Below are 16,096 nucleotides of genomic sequence, written 5' to 3'. Positions count from 1 at the left end.
CAACGCTATAAAATTTAATTTGGTGCTTAGTTGGAGCTTTCATTTACATTTCTTTTCACTGAACTCCTTTATCATATTGTTTAAAAAGGGAAAAGCTATTTGCGTTGGTAGAGTTATTTAACGCGCGACCGTTAACATAATAATTATTTTCATCAGAAGAGCACTTAATTGAAATGTTGGCCTTTTGTTAGGTTAGGTTATTTTGAAATACATAATTTAGTTCTTAATTAAAAATTGAAAATAATTGTCTCAAATAAAATGGTTAAAAACCATATCTCCATATCATACCGGTATATAATATTTCCTTGACATCCTGATGACACGTGTGGAAAATGGATGAAATCGGTTCACAACTACGACAACTTTCCATATAACTCAATTTTGCAATCCATCTGATCCCTTCACTTTATAAGATATACATAAGGAACCAATGAAGATAGCGAAATAAAACTTTACACAAATACTGTATATGATCACTTGTGAAAAAATTGTCGAAATCGGACTATAACTTTTCAATGCCCCGGATATCTGATATGAAGAACTCAGTGCCTTATGGTAATTTTTCACTGAAAATATCGGTAAATCTCTCAGATATCCCGATTCAATTCAGTGGAAATCGTTTTCTTCTAATAGTATTTTTCTGTACCAGAAATGGTTAAAAACGGGTCATAACTTCCCCTAGCTCTCGTAAAGCTAATTATAAGATTTTCAAAAATACTAGCCCACCATAGCTTATAAATCGGTTAATATGTGAAATATCTTAGCCAAATTAAATGAGCATATACTCTCAGATATAATGTATGTTGGTGATGAAAATGAGTGAAATCGGTTCAGGAATTACCTCAGCCTATATACTATATATAATGATTTTAGTTTTTCTATTGGACTTTATGCTGAATATATGGGTCAAATTGTGTGTGATCTTAATAAAAATATAGCAATAAATTACGAGAGTATAAAATGTTCGGTTGCACCCAAACTTAGCCTTTTCTTACTTGTTTTTATTGTATTTTCATTATCCACCATAAGCCAACATAATATAATTCCAAAAATAATTATGTATATAAATTTAGTTAAATTAGTAGCAGCTGGTTTATATCTAAATTTCTTGACAAGACACCTGAGCCCAACATAGCGAGTTAAGAAGTGTCGATTCGAAGATGGCTAACGCTTACTGTGTTCTTAAGTATGCAATGCTCGCTTTTCTCAAGCACTAGAATCACATATCCGTACAACTTTGTGTTTGGTCGCAATAAAGTTCTGTTTCCAGACAATGCATTGGTTCATTTCTGTATTTTTTGCTTTTTCGGGAGATTGAGACATAAGTGAAAACAATTGCATTCTCCGATTTTAGATAGATAAAGAAGGTACAGAAGGGCTCCACCCAAATTGGTATACAATATTTTAAGTGGGTGTGGCTCCGCCCACTTATGGGTCGAAACCCATATCTCCGAAACTACTAGACCAATATCAATGAAATATTATAATATTTTCCTTACATCCCAATGATATGTTGTGAAAATGGGCCAAATCGGTTCACAACCACGCATACTTCCTATATACCAGGACTTTGAAGTCGACCTGAATAGTTTACTTTACAATATGTAAAGTAAGCACTAGTGAAGATATCGAAACATAACATTGCATAAATACAGCATTTATAGTGTGACGGCCCCTTTCTAAAAATCGCCGAAATCGGACCCATATATCGAACATGAGGACCTCGGTGCTTCTAATCTAATATTAGGGTTTCCAACATTTGAAAGGGTTTCCAACATAAAGTCCATTGAACCATATATATGACGAATATTTGGGCGAAATTGTGTATAATATTAAATAAATAAATTGCGAGAGTATAAAATGTCCGGTTACACCCGAACTTAGTCTTCCTTAAGCTCCAGTTACCGATGCTTGACTTGACCTAGAGAGACTTGATAACTGTCACATAAAAGATCCGTTTAATGGGCCTTGCATGTATTTGATTACCGAACGCATGACTTGACTTGAAAGTCTGTTGAACTTAGAACTCTAAGTTACGTTGACATTTGAACTGCTCTCCCTCTCTCACTGCTTCTATTTTCATTCTCATTATGACGCTATTCCAGTGTTGCCTGAATATTTTCGGTTAAAATTAAATATGTTAAAATTCTAATCTTTAATATTTATAAATCTTCAAATAAAGAAAAAATAAGATAATTCAGAGGAAAATACCTTTTTCACAACAATTATTTTTTAATGTGTTTAATAAAAAAATCTTTTATTTTATTTATAACGCAAATACTTTAAGTGCAATAAACAAATCAAATCAAATAGGTACGATATGAGGGTAAATTTTGCAACAGAAACATAACTATTGCGAATCTCTGCATGAATTTGTGGTGATCTGCTCAGAAAAAAAATATTTTGCGAATTTATGTAATGAAAAATTGATTATAAATGTTCAAAAACAATTTGAATAAATTTATGTATGTAATGAAAAATTGATTATAAATGTTCAAAAACAATTTGAATAATTGTTTGAATTTGAATAACTTGTTTTTTCACCTATCATTTATACGCTTGGCTGGCTCCAATTTATTACATCTTCTAACAATTCTAAATATTGAAAAACTGAGCTTCACAGATTTCCTAATAGTGAAGATTTTTTTGTATACTAGTTTTGAAATCTTCAATCTTGGTGATATTTTAATTTAAAAAACTTAATTTTAAAGCTAAATCTGCGCATCTGGCAACTCTACCCAGAAACTATAATAATAACAGCTGAAGTTGAAGTTGTGTGAAGTATAACTGCATCTAAGTTTCCCAAGCGAATTTTTTCGAAGCTGAATCAAGTCAAGCATCGGTAACTGGAGCTTTACTTGTTTCATATAATTTTTACAAAGTAGTGTATGTACGTTGTTGTGGTCAATGCCTTCTAAATGTATGCAGATTTTCATAATGATAACTCGCTTACTGAAGCAAAATCTATCTCTTAATATTTAAATGATTCGCACATCCAAGTCCATATATGTATATTTGTCAAAAAATTGTATTCAATTTGATTTTTCACACGTTTCTTGTAACTCCTTACGTGTGTGTGTTCGTCTAGCTCGATTGTCTGTTTCTGTTTTTTGTTAAAATTTGCATTTTCACGTTGTTAATAACTAACAGATATATGTACATACCAAGAATGATAGAATTCTTGTGTACATACATACGTTTTACGAGTATGACAAACTTTACAACAACTGTCAATGGGATTTTTTACATTTCGACGTTAGCGCCTGCGCTCATAACATAAACATGTTCCGCTAATATACGTGTATTCCATGCTCTCATTATGTATGACTCACAAATGTTGTTGTACACTATCGCTGCCGCAAGCTTCAATAGGCTACAGCTTGCGATGCCAACAGTCTGCGATAAATAAAAGTGGGAGCGGGCGATAGTCATGGTTGCGTCGCTGCTGAGGCATTGTTTGCAACGAAATGTGCGATTTTCTTCGCTTTTGTTTGGTTGTTGTTTGTGTTTTTGTGCGCTACTTGCGCTTATTGTTGCGCTATTATTGATTTTAAGTCCATGTAAATACGTATGTGCGTATACGAGTACCATATGTAGATACTTTGATTTCTTACTAGTCGGAAAGTGTTTATCTGTTGCCATTCGCTTCATTTCCGGTCTTTTTGAGAGCCATGACTCTTCCGCTGGCGCTGGGTGGCGAATTGGTCCGATGTAATGCTAAGAGGGTAATATATGTATATAGGATTTATATTTCTTAAGAATATTATAACGAAGATGACAATAACAGCATATGGTAGTTATCGTCTGGTTATTCTGTATTGTTTCAAAAGGGAGAAACATTCAATTGAGATAACCAGTCAAACATGGTGGCTATGGTTTGGGGATGCTTCTTTGCTTCCAGTTCTGTATCGCTTCATCATATTTTTGGTACTATGGATCAGTATGTTTACAAAGACATTATTCAATTCCTGGCTCTTCCATCAAGATAACGACGGGCAGCATACGGCAAATTCATGATTTCATAGGTATAAAGTGTTGGAAATGGAGTTATCTGCACTATCTTCAGAATTTAACCCGATAAAAATTTGTTTGGGAACATAATTGATTGTAGTAATGTAGCTGCTGATCAAATTTCCAATGAGTGCTGGAGGCATGGGGAAATATAATATAATATAATTTTTTGGAGAAAATTTAGCTAAATCTCTCAGATATGTATTTTAAATTCAGAGGATATGAGGATATGGTTTCTTTATAATAGTGTGTATCTGTGCCAAAAATGGACGAAATCGGATCAATATTTCCCTTAGCTCCCATATACCTGATACCGGTTTACTTTATACCAGTAATGTAGTGACTGCGGATAAAACTTTCCAAACAGTCCTGGAGTCATAGGAAAATATACCCCAAACCATAATCGATAACAATTTAGCTTCAGTGTCTCTGCGATGCAAATCAGATATTGAGAGTAATGGGTTTGTCACAAAATATTCAGTTTTTCTTCTATTTTTATTATCTATTTTAATCTACTGTTTTTACTTTGAGTTGCAATTGTTTTGCCTTAATAAATATAGAGATTATATCCTTTTTTGGCTTTCATTTAAAATAATAAGCTGTAAAATTTTAATAATTTGGTTTTTGTTTACTTAAACCAATAACAAATATTTAAAATGAAAGTAAATTAATAGATAACAGGCGATTATGGACATTAATGTCATTTTCATATTTTGGTTGCAAAATAGTTACCTTAATAGTTATATATGCTTACTTATGTAAATATATTCACAAAGTTACAAATTCCCATATTTCATATTACTTAATTCATTACAGAGCTCAGTTCACTCAGTGTTCACGTACTTTCATTTAATTAAGCCGGCGCTCATTAAAGTATAAACGTCAGAACGAACATTTAGCGTCATTATGGTAATGAGCAACGCCCCTTTAAAGACAAATCAGCGTATATTGCACGTTGACAACAGCGTTGGGAGTTAAAGTAATGAAAATGCCGGTTTTATTTATATTAGGAGCAAATACCCGGTGGGAATTGCATCGCTTAGTTCGCTATTATTGCAGTTGAAAATTGTCAACTGAGTTAAAATGCAGTTAATTGAAATGTTATAACGATATATTTGATTTGTATTAATTAATTACGAATTTCGAATTGGTTAGCTTCATAAATTAATCAACTGCACTAAGAAGAGATGAAATATGAAATAGAAAACAAAGTGCATTTAGAAAATTTATTATTGTATATCTTCTAGTAATTCTATAAATGATATTAGTAATATTTATTTGACAGTTAAGTCATATTTTTCGAAATACTCCCTTTCTAGTTTCACATGCTTGTAAAATTTTTCCGAGTGGGTATGCACTCATATTGAAAATAACTCGTGCATAAATATATGTGTATATATGAACACATATTTTCAAGCAGCAGGTCGTTTCAGTGTAGAATTATTGCTTTAAAATTATTATTTTATTAAAATGAAAATGAAATTTTAAATTGTTAGAAAATGAAAGCAGAATTAATAATTATTACTCCGTTGATATATTTAGTTTCGTAAAAATTGTATGTCATATTTTTAATTGACTAAGTACCATGAAAAAAGTCCATAAAAAAGGAGATCCCACAATCTGTGCCAATTACCGTGGGATAAGCCTCCTAAATATCGCGTATAAGGTTCTATCGAGCGTACTGTGTGAAAGACTAAAGCCCATCGTCAACAAACTGACTGGACCTTATCAGTGTGGCTTTAGACTTGGAAAATCCACAACTGACCAGATATTCCCCATGCGCCAAATCTTGGAGAAGACCCGTGAAAAGAGGATCGACACACACCACCTTTTTGTCGATTTTAAAGCTGCGATGTCTGAATTTGGTATCCCCGCAAAACTAATACGGTTGTGTAAATTGACGTTGAGCAACACCAAAAGCTCCGTCATGATTGGGAAGGACCTCTCCGAGCCGTTCGATACCAAACGAGGTTTGAGACAAGGTGACTCACTATTGTGTGACTTCTTTAACTTGATGCTGGAAAAAATAATACGAGCTGCAGAGCTAAATAGAGAAGGTACAATCTTCTATAAGAGTTTGATGGTCCTCAAAACATTGGCAAATGCGAATACCGCAGACGATGGAACGATGAGCTGTACGAGTTATACGACGACATTGGCATAGTTCAGCGAATAAAAAGACAGCGGCTACGCTGGCTAGGTCATGTTGTCCGAATGGACGAAAACACTCCAGCTCTGAAAGTGTTCGATGCAGTACCAGCTGGAGGAAGCCGAGGAAGTTCTCCTCGGAAGGACCAGGTGGAGAGCGACCTGGTTACACTTGGGATCCCCAACTGATGCCGAACTGCGAAAGAAAAAGAGAAGTGGCGCACTATCATCGATTCGGCTATAACCGGATAAACGGTTGCAACGCCAATCACATACAAGTACACTTACGCGTTTCAAATTGAATTTTTAGTTTTACGTAATCTAATAGCTGATGATCCTAATATTTATTATATTTAATGTACAAGCATATATAGAATAATGGTTTTTTTACGTAATGGTTGTTTGTTATAATAAAATTGATAGTGAGCGTGGCGCCGCACACTTTTGGGTAAAAATCTATATGTCAAGAACTTCTCGACCAATTTCATATTAGGTTCGTAATATTTTCTTGGCATCTCAATGCTACAGTTGACGAGATTGCCAAACGAGGCGTAAAACTGTCATCCGAAAATATGATGAACGTAGATAGACCTATACACTGCCTATATGAGGATCTAGACAGAAACTTGGTAAAAAAGTTCAAAGCGCGCTGGATGAATATACCGGGATGCAAAACCGCAAAAGTTATGTGTAAGGCGGTAGATAAGAAGTACACGATATTTCTATTGGCGCTCGATAGAAGCAAATGTAGGAATATGGTCGGCATACTCACTGGTCACTATTTTGTGGCGGCGCACGCCTACAAGATGGTGCTGATAGATCGTGAAGATTGCAGGAAATGTCAAGAGCAGGGCACCAGAGACACAATGGATCACCTCTTCTGTAAATGTCCTGCATTATCAAGACAACGGCTTCAGCATTTGGGGACTACACATTACGTTAATCTGGAAGAGATTTCGTTGGTTAAGCCACAAAGCCTTTTGAAATTCGCAACAAGCGCTGACATCCTAAAGGATGACTACTCCTCATTAACTAAGTGACGGCACTTCATCTGGTATCACAAAGGACCAAAACTGGGCTATGTGTGGCGTTGTAGCCTGCCAGAGTAACCTAACCTAACCTAATGCTACAGTTTGAAAATGGGCAAAATCGGTGCACAACCACGCCTACTTCCCATATAACACATTTTTGAATTCTATTTCCATTTCTGCATATATAGTGTGTCTGTCTTGCCGAAATCGAACTATAATTTTTCAAGGTACCGAACATGAGGATTTTATGTTTTCGTTGTAATAGTGTGCCTCTGTGCCAAAATATACGAAATCGCATCTGTTATGATATACGGATTTCCAAACTTCTAGTTTATTTTTTACCGTGTATATCGGTTAGTATGTGAGATATCTTAGCAAAATTAAGTGAACGTATGATCTTGGATTCTTGGTCAAGAAATTATCTCAATTGATTGAAATTGATTTAAGGTCTCATAATGAATATATAATAATAAATAAACATATTTTATTTGCCTTGGGCAGCTTTCTAGATTTTGATTTGTACAATTATGGGAATAATTATATATAAATAAAAAAATAAATAATACTTACATTCACTTAACTGTCAGTAACAGTAACGGATAAAATGGAAAAGATTTCTCGCTCGAAAGGAAGCTAAAAAAACTGATTTTTGTCCATTTATCAATTAAAATTGTATGCTTGTATGTACTGATAAACTGTCGCTAAATATGTACATTTGTGTTGTTGGCATATTTTAAAAAGTGAGTGTTATGTTTATATGTACATAATATATATATGCATATGCAATATATATATTTTTTATAGTAGGGGGAAGCATCGAAAGCCGAAATGCGAAACTTTAATCCGGTAAATCTAACCTACTCCGTTGGCACTAGTTTGTACGCGTTCATCTACAGTTGGATTTCTGTGCTATATTAACTTTTATTTTACCAGATAATGTACACGCATATGTATGTATATAATTTAAATACGATTAACAACATGTCAAGTTTTTCAAGTATAATTTTTTTAAATAAAAACTATAATAGGGAATGGTCCACAATTAAAATGAGGAAAATGACTTGGTACTATTTGTAAAGTGTGTATTTTCCTGCGATTTTATCCTTTAAACGTTCAAAAAGTTTATTACAGTATCTGTTGATGGTTTTTCAATTTTTCAGATATTTGATGAAAACTACTCCATGAACATCCCAAAATGTAGACGTCAAAACTTTGATAACTGACTTTTTTCCGCATTTCGTAGAATTAAGGCTCTTCATCTAATTAATTGAATAATTTTTTCTTCAAGTCATATTCTTTAAATCGTTATTATTTATAGAAACAGTTTATACGACCTGCAGAGTATTAGAAATAATTAATTTTCAATTTCGTTTTTTATTATCTTGTAGATTTGGTACACTGCACGAACGAACCGAATGTCTCCATACCACATTTGGCCAATTTACTTATTGAACGCTCACAGAACACCAATTGGGTGGTGGTCTATAAAGCACTGATAACCACTCATCATTTGATGGCCTATGGTAATGAGGTGAGTAGTGTAATAAAAATGCTTTATTTTAATGATTTTTTCTCTTTGTATGTTTCCATGTATGCTTTGTAAATAAATTGTTTATTTTTATATATTTGAGTACATATGTACTTTGAAAATATGTATAACTTTTTAGTGTACAAGTCTGATATCGCCAGAGTAATTCTATTTTATTGATAGCAATCGAATTGTGTAAGAATAGGCGTATCATAATAAATATTTACATATATGTATATATTTGTACATATGTGACTATAATCAAATATGGGGCGTTTTTCTACCATTGGCATTGCTCATTTAACTTTTATTGTCCATGGCCTGGGAACTTTTTATATGTATATGTCAGATTGAGTTTTTTTCTAAATAAATTAAATAGATATCAAAACAATTAAACAACTGAAATTTTACTTTTGAAAAACAATTCTGTGTTGGGTGTGTCTTTGAATCAAGCATAATTTCAAATTATTAAATCCTAAATAACGGCATTGTCTACTATCTACAGAAATATTAATAAGCACCTAATAAATAGCGACAGAATCTCAGGACTATAATTTCATAGGCCATTTATGGATCATTTCAAATGTTGGTCTATGGGTTTTTATTAAAAAAATAAATCTGTTTGAGACAAATTTAGTACCAAGTAGTACCGTCCCATATCGTTTAAAAATGATAAAGTCATAGCATAATCATGCCTACAGCCCACGAACGACCTCTTTAATACTACAAACTTATATGATTACTCAAATGATTAACTCAAACATCAAAGCATGTTTCGAAACTAAATCCAACAAAAATGACGCTTCTCACTTGTAATAATTATATTTCGAAAATGTTCCAAATCTCTCAACATTTGGCCCCAATTACCCCTGATTATAACCAACTGTTCTTAATATACGGACTTTCGCTTAGTTGCACCTTTTGAAAGTTTTACTCTTTATTTAATTATATTTGTACTCTCCTGCAAACCATATAACATTCTTTCCATTTATTTTATGTCAATATGGAAAGATTGATGATCCTTTATAGTTCTCTCTTAAACAAGCTTCCGGTCAAAAATTGCTTGAATATACTTACCATCTGTAGCATCAGAGCCTTGACAATATAAAATGCCAGAATATTTTATTTGTGCTTTGGTCCACCTGTAATGTAATTTAAAATGTGAATTGACGAGATTGGTTAAGAATATACATTTCAAAAATAATGTTTTCCTAGTTTGGAAACTTCATATAATGTACATATGTACATATATGTAATACGTATAGTAAAAATTGAAATAAGTAATGTGCTAAAATAAGGAGATTATTCAATTTTATACATACACATTTTCATATATTTATAAGTGCATTGTTTATCAAATTTTAATATTTATTCCCTGTTTTGTTTTTCACAGCGATTCATGCAGTATTTAGCATCCAGCAATTCAACGTTTAATCTCAGTAATTTTCTGGACAAAGGCGGGGTGCAAGGTAAACAAATAAAAATAACAAGACTCAAAAATATTTAAATCAATTGTGCACGGGCTGGCAAACATTACACAACACTATACATAAACTATTTACTTTTCGACACATACATACATACCTATCTACATTGATAACTCGACTTGCATCTATGTATGTACGTACGTATGTATATATATGTTTGCAGATCCACATTATTATAAATATTTATAAAATTTAATTCATTTTCCCATTTGCGATTGGCATTTTCCCACACACACTGGCATACAAATTGAATGATTTATTTTAATAACACACTCAAGAATACACACAACAACTACATACATATTTAAATGAAAAAAAGTCAGGACTGATATATGTATATAGCGTACATATATACTCATTTGTATGTAAATCTTAAATTCAATAATTAAACTGAAAATAATTTATTTCAACATTTTACGTTTTAAAACGCTTAAAATAAGTAATCATATGCATTATTATTCATTCATTCATTCATTCATTCACTTATCATTAATCACTTATCACACTTGTGCTTCAATTATTTATTTATTAACACACTAAAATGCAGTTATGAAATTTCCAAATAAATAATAATAACATATGCTCTTTTCTTCTTTCTTTTCTTCATCTCTCTTTTTCTTCAACATCTACTCGTTATGTAATCGGAACGTTTCACATTAAAAAAATAAAATAATAATAATGAAAAACTTTTCAAATGCCGGCATATTATATGCGCTAAAAATGCATTTAATCATGGATTAAATGAAAACTGTTATTTAACACAAATTATGTAATTAATAAAATGCCGCAAACAAATAATACTCTTCACACACACACACACAAACACACATACCCGACTAATTGGTTCTTTGTTGTTGTATAATAAATTAATTGTTAATGTGTTAAGATGGCTTATCGGCACCGGGTGGCAGAATGGGTGAGTACTTTGCTATTTATAATTAGATTCTAATATCTCAAATTATGCATTAGCTATAGAGTTGATGATTAGTAGTCACATTAGTTGACTGCAACTGTAAATATTATATTTAATTAGTTGTCTTAGCCTTAGTACTTATTTGGTTGTAGAAATTATTGACTTAGTTTTTAAAATCAGAGCAACTCTTAGTTGTTAATGAAAGTATTTAGTTTGTGTATTTTTTTATACTCTTTTATACAAATTTGCTACGAGAGTATTATAGTTTTGTCCACATAAGGGTTGGTTGTAAGTCCTGAAACTAAACGAGTTAGATATAGGGTTATATATATCAAAATGACCAGGGTGACGAGTAGAGTTCAAATCCGGATGTCTGTCTGTCCGTCCGTCCGTGCAAGCTGTAACTTGAGTAAAAATTGAAACTTGGAAGACGTATTTCTTGGCACCATAAGAAGGATGAGCAAAATCGGACCACTGCCACGCCCACAAAATGACGAAAACCGAAAACACATAAAGTGCCATAACTAAGCCATAAATAAAGCTATGGAAATAAAATTTGGTATGAAGGATCGCACTATGAAGAGGCATATTTGGATGCAATTTTTTTGGGAAAGTGGGCGTAGCCCCGCCCCCTACTAAGTTTTTTGTACATATCTCGCAAACCAATAGAGCTATATAAACCAAACTTTCTGCAGTCGTTTTTTTTAGCCACTTCCTAATACAGTCCAAAAATGAAAGAAATCGGATTATAACCACGCCCACCTCCCATACAAAAGTTAGGTCGAAAATTACTAAAAGTAGGTTAACTCATTAACGAAAAACGTCAGAAACACTAAATTTCACATAAGAAATGGCAGATGAAAGCTGCACTCAGATTTTTTTACAAAATAGAAAATGGGCGTGGCGTCGCCCACTTATGGGTCAAAAACCATATCTCAGGAACCACTCGACCGATTTCAATGAAACTTGGTTTGTAATAGTTTCCTTACATCCCAATGATATGTTGTGAAAATAGGCCAAATCGCTTCACAACCACGCCTACTTCCTATATACCAGAACTTTGAAGACGACCTGAATCGTTTACTTTACAATATATAAAGTAAGTACTAGTGTAGATATCGGTGCAGAACTTTGCACAAATACTATGTTAATAGTGTGGCAGCCCTATTCTAAAAATCGCCGAAATCGGTTTTTAAGGCCTCATATATCGAACACGAGGACCTCGGTGCTTCTATCCTAATATTATGGTTTCAATGGACCTTATACAATATATATGACGAATATGTGGGTCAAATTGTGTATTATACAATATAAGGAAAGTTAAATAAATAAATTGCGAGAGTATAAAATGTTCGGTTACACCCGAACTTAGCCCTTCCTTATTTGTTTTTGTTAATGTTTAGCGCATTATTGTATTTCACTAATATTTCCACTAACAATTGTTCCAAATCGTGAACGTTTATTAATAATTTTCAAAAAATACACTGAAATTTCATACTAACCAGTTGAGAATTGTTCAAAATTGTGCAAGGAGCATTCTTAACAATAGATGCTGTTCATACAAAAATAATTTCAGTTGCGTAATTTGTATTGTATAATTATTACTTTTTCTTTATATTTAGTGCTTAAGTAATTGCTTTTGAAAAGATACACTCGCATACTATGCAAATTCAAATTTAATATATAAGAAAAAATAAATGTAAATATGTAATAGTATCTAAGGTCATCCCTAGATAGATGAAAATAGCGTACGTCTGTTTTTAACGCCTAAAAGTATGTCTTATTTTCCATTCTGAACTATCAATTTATTAGTAATTTTATAAGATTTTTCAATTCATTACTATTTTAATTTCCTTTTTTAAATTATTAGAATTGTATATAAAGCATTGTAATTCAACTTTAGTAGTGTAATTTTTGCACTGGTAAATTTAATTTTTTTTTAAGCAGAATAAATTTAAAGTTTCATATTTTTTATTGAAATATCTTCAGTAGCTATACCTCTATTTTTAGTTCATATTCTTCCAAAACACTCAATGCAAATGCATTAATTTTTTCCTGTTTATCCCCTCCACAGGTTATGACATGTCGCCATTCATACGACGCTATGCCAAATACTTGAATGAAAAATCGCTCTCATATCGTGCAATGGCTTTTGATTTTTGCAAAGTAAAGCGCGGGTAAGTTTGATATGAATTATCAATGTACTTATAGAATATTCAGTGCATGCACAAACAACATGGAGTGTTTGTATGGCTTGTGTGTTTGCATGATTATTGAAGTGCGCCGCAGACTGCAGCGTCATGCAGCGCTAACGAAAAATGAAAAAAAAAAAAAAATGTAGATATTCACGATACTGGGAGAAAACGTATATGCAATAAAATAAAAATTATGGCTTTGATTTTTTATTTTAACTAACTAAATTATAATTTTAATTGTTGTCAATTCCTTTTATCTTTGTCTTCTATAGCAAAGATGAGGGTTCTCTACGCACCATGAACGCTGATAAGCTGCTTAAGACATTACCGGTGCTGCAAGCGCAGTTGGATGCTCTATTGGAGTTCGATTGTCAGGCCAATGACTTGAGTAACGGTAGGTTGTTTTTGGCATTGTGTACATTTCATCATCAATTTATTCGACACATTTTGTTTGTTTTTGTTTTTTTTTCTTCAACCTTCACTTTCGTTGGTGCAATTTTCCGTCCATCCAATGACTTGCGTTCCACACACACATGCGTGGTGCCAGGTGTCATCAACATGAGTTTCATGCTGCTCTTCCGCGACTTGATACGTTTGTTTGCGTGCTACAATGATGGCATCATTAATTTGCTCGAGAAATATTTCGATATGAATAAGAAGCATGCACGCGATGCTTTGGATTTGTACAAAAAGTTTTTGGTGCGCATGGATCGTGTTGGTGAATTTCTCAAAGTTGCTGAGGTTAGTGAAAATGAAAACGGAAACTTGTGAAAAATACATATTTACATGTGTTTGTTCTCCAATTGCTCTGTAATATAGAATGTTGGCATTGATAAGGGGGACATACCTGACTTAACTAAGGCTCCCAGTTCTCTTCTGGACGCTTTGGAACAACATTTGGCTACTTTGGAGGGTCGCAAAGTATCCGCTGCTAATACACCAACTCAATCAGCAAGGTATTTTTTAAGTTGAGATCTGTAGAATGTTTCTTAGGATATATACAAATTTTATAACCATCTTCCATTTGGTATTTATTTTACTATGTGTGAGCTCTGCTCGCTTGTAAAAAAATTTACTTCAGTGCTGGGTTCTCACTTAAACTCAATACTGATTTAATTTCAGAACGAAGCAAAACTATTTAGATTTTATTGCATAGAGTAACTTACATACATATATTTTGTTTAATAATAGTATTGACAGTTATTTTTATAATTAAGCAATTAGTACATATGCTATGGAATAACATATTTGTAGAAGTAAAATTCGGCTGGTTTGGTTGGTATTGATTTGGTGATTAAATTCAAATTTCAATTAAATCAAATTAATTTTTTCTTTCGTATAATAGTTTTCGTAGGATTTAATAAATTATAACATTGTTGTTTTTTTTGTGTAATATGTATATTTATTAGTTCATTATTTTTTTTTTAAATAATAATATAATGTATTAAGTATTTGTGTTTCACATTTTTAATGCCTTACTTTCATATTATTATGGTTAATTTGTAATTGAAACTATAATTACCGAGCATTTTAATCTAAAAAAATCCATGTAATATTTAAATTAAACTGGATTATACTTAAAAAAATTATTTATTTATTAGAATTAAATATTTTAATTAGTTTATTCAAAATATGAGATTATAGAAAACAATAGTGCGACATAAATAACGAAGTGCTTACAAATCGTAATAAGTAAATTTATAAATTCGTTTATGCTCTAACAAACATCAAATCTATATTTCCAAGATGTTATTTTTTATTTTGCTGGGATGAAAAGCATGTTTATCTTACGAAATATGAGGATTTAGTCTATTTATTCTAAACTGTATTGTTTTTACAATTCCACGGCATTTCGGTATAAATGTGGTCTTATCGATAGCTATACAACTCGTCAAAAATTTCATTTGAATTGTTATGGTATTTAAAATTTTGTTTGGTATGACCGATAAGTGTCGTACATAAAACGATTGTAAATTGCAAATCAACTACTAGATGTATAGTGCAATCTAACCTATTAAATGTAATTATAATGCATTTTATTATAGTTTAAATAATTTTTAATAATTTTGTTTATTAATTTATTGTTAAATTTCTATTATTGTTATTTTATTAAATATAATTTTATGTTTTTGTTTACTTTTCTTATTTAATTTCATATATTTTGCTACATCTTGGTCGTTCTTGTGGTCGTCATAATTTTCGTTACCTTTGCTGTTATCGTACACAATAATTTTGTTGCCATTTATTGCTCGTTTTGTATTATTTTCGTTTGAATACTTTGTTGTCTACGATGCTGGTTGATAAAATTTTATTGCCCACATGTGCTGAGTATTTATAAAATGTTGATGCGTCGTAAAACAAAACAATAAAAACAAAATGTTTTAATAAATAAAAAACGTTCAACCATCTTGCCATATCGGCTTGAGCACCTTTATAGCAATCAGAAGAATGTAAAATCCGCTGTCACTGCCTTATCTTCCACCAGCTCATCATTCGGCACAGCCGCTGCATCTAGCAAATTCGACACCACCAATGGCATCGATGAGCAATTGAAAGCACAGGTATTAGCAGAGGAGGAGGCAGCTATGAATCAATACAAAGTAAGTAATCTACACCAGAGTAGTAGAGTAAAGCTATATTCAGTCATCGAAAATTAGTATATGCTAAAATTAAAGAAAAGATGAAATGCAATCGAAAAAAATCCTCAAAATAGACACTACTTCCCAAGATTCCCCAGCTGAAATTGCTTGGAAACGCAAAATTTCTATGATTGATCAGATGAT

The 16,096-nt window shown here is 32.2% G+C and overlaps 1 protein-coding gene across 24 annotated transcripts in view; it reads left to right on the top strand.

The window, feature by feature from the left end:
- Window positions 1–16,096, top strand: part of LOC105213601 (phosphatidylinositol-binding clathrin assembly protein LAP) — a 41,955-nt gene that overhangs the window by 8,807 nt on the left and 17,052 nt on the right. For 19 of the 24 annotated variants that reach the window (XM_054232839.1, XM_054232879.1, XM_054232871.1 and 16 more), the window contains 8 exons: window positions 8,579–8,721; window positions 10,112–10,187; window positions 11,092–11,121; window positions 13,193–13,295; window positions 13,586–13,707; window positions 13,861–14,054; window positions 14,133–14,269; window positions 15,751–15,913. In XM_054232839.1, coding sequence (XP_054088814.1) covers window positions 8,579–8,721; window positions 10,112–10,187; window positions 11,092–11,121; window positions 13,193–13,295; window positions 13,586–13,707; window positions 13,861–14,054; window positions 14,133–14,269; window positions 15,751–15,913 — 968 coding nt within the window. The remainder of the gene's footprint in view (window positions 1–8,578; window positions 8,722–10,111; window positions 10,188–11,091; window positions 11,122–13,192; window positions 13,296–13,585; window positions 13,708–13,860; window positions 14,055–14,132; window positions 14,270–15,750; window positions 15,914–16,096) is intronic. The other 5 variants (XM_054232862.1, XM_054232843.1, XM_054232901.1 and 2 more) reach the window with 2 other exon arrangements.

This window comes from Zeugodacus cucurbitae, chromosome 2 (assembly GCF_028554725.1).
Source record: "Zeugodacus cucurbitae isolate PBARC_wt_2022May chromosome 2, idZeuCucr1.2, whole genome shotgun sequence".
Classification (NCBI taxonomy): Eukaryota; Metazoa; Arthropoda; class Insecta; order Diptera; family Tephritidae; genus Zeugodacus; species Zeugodacus cucurbitae.
This window is presented reverse-complemented; position numbering and strand designations above follow the sequence as displayed.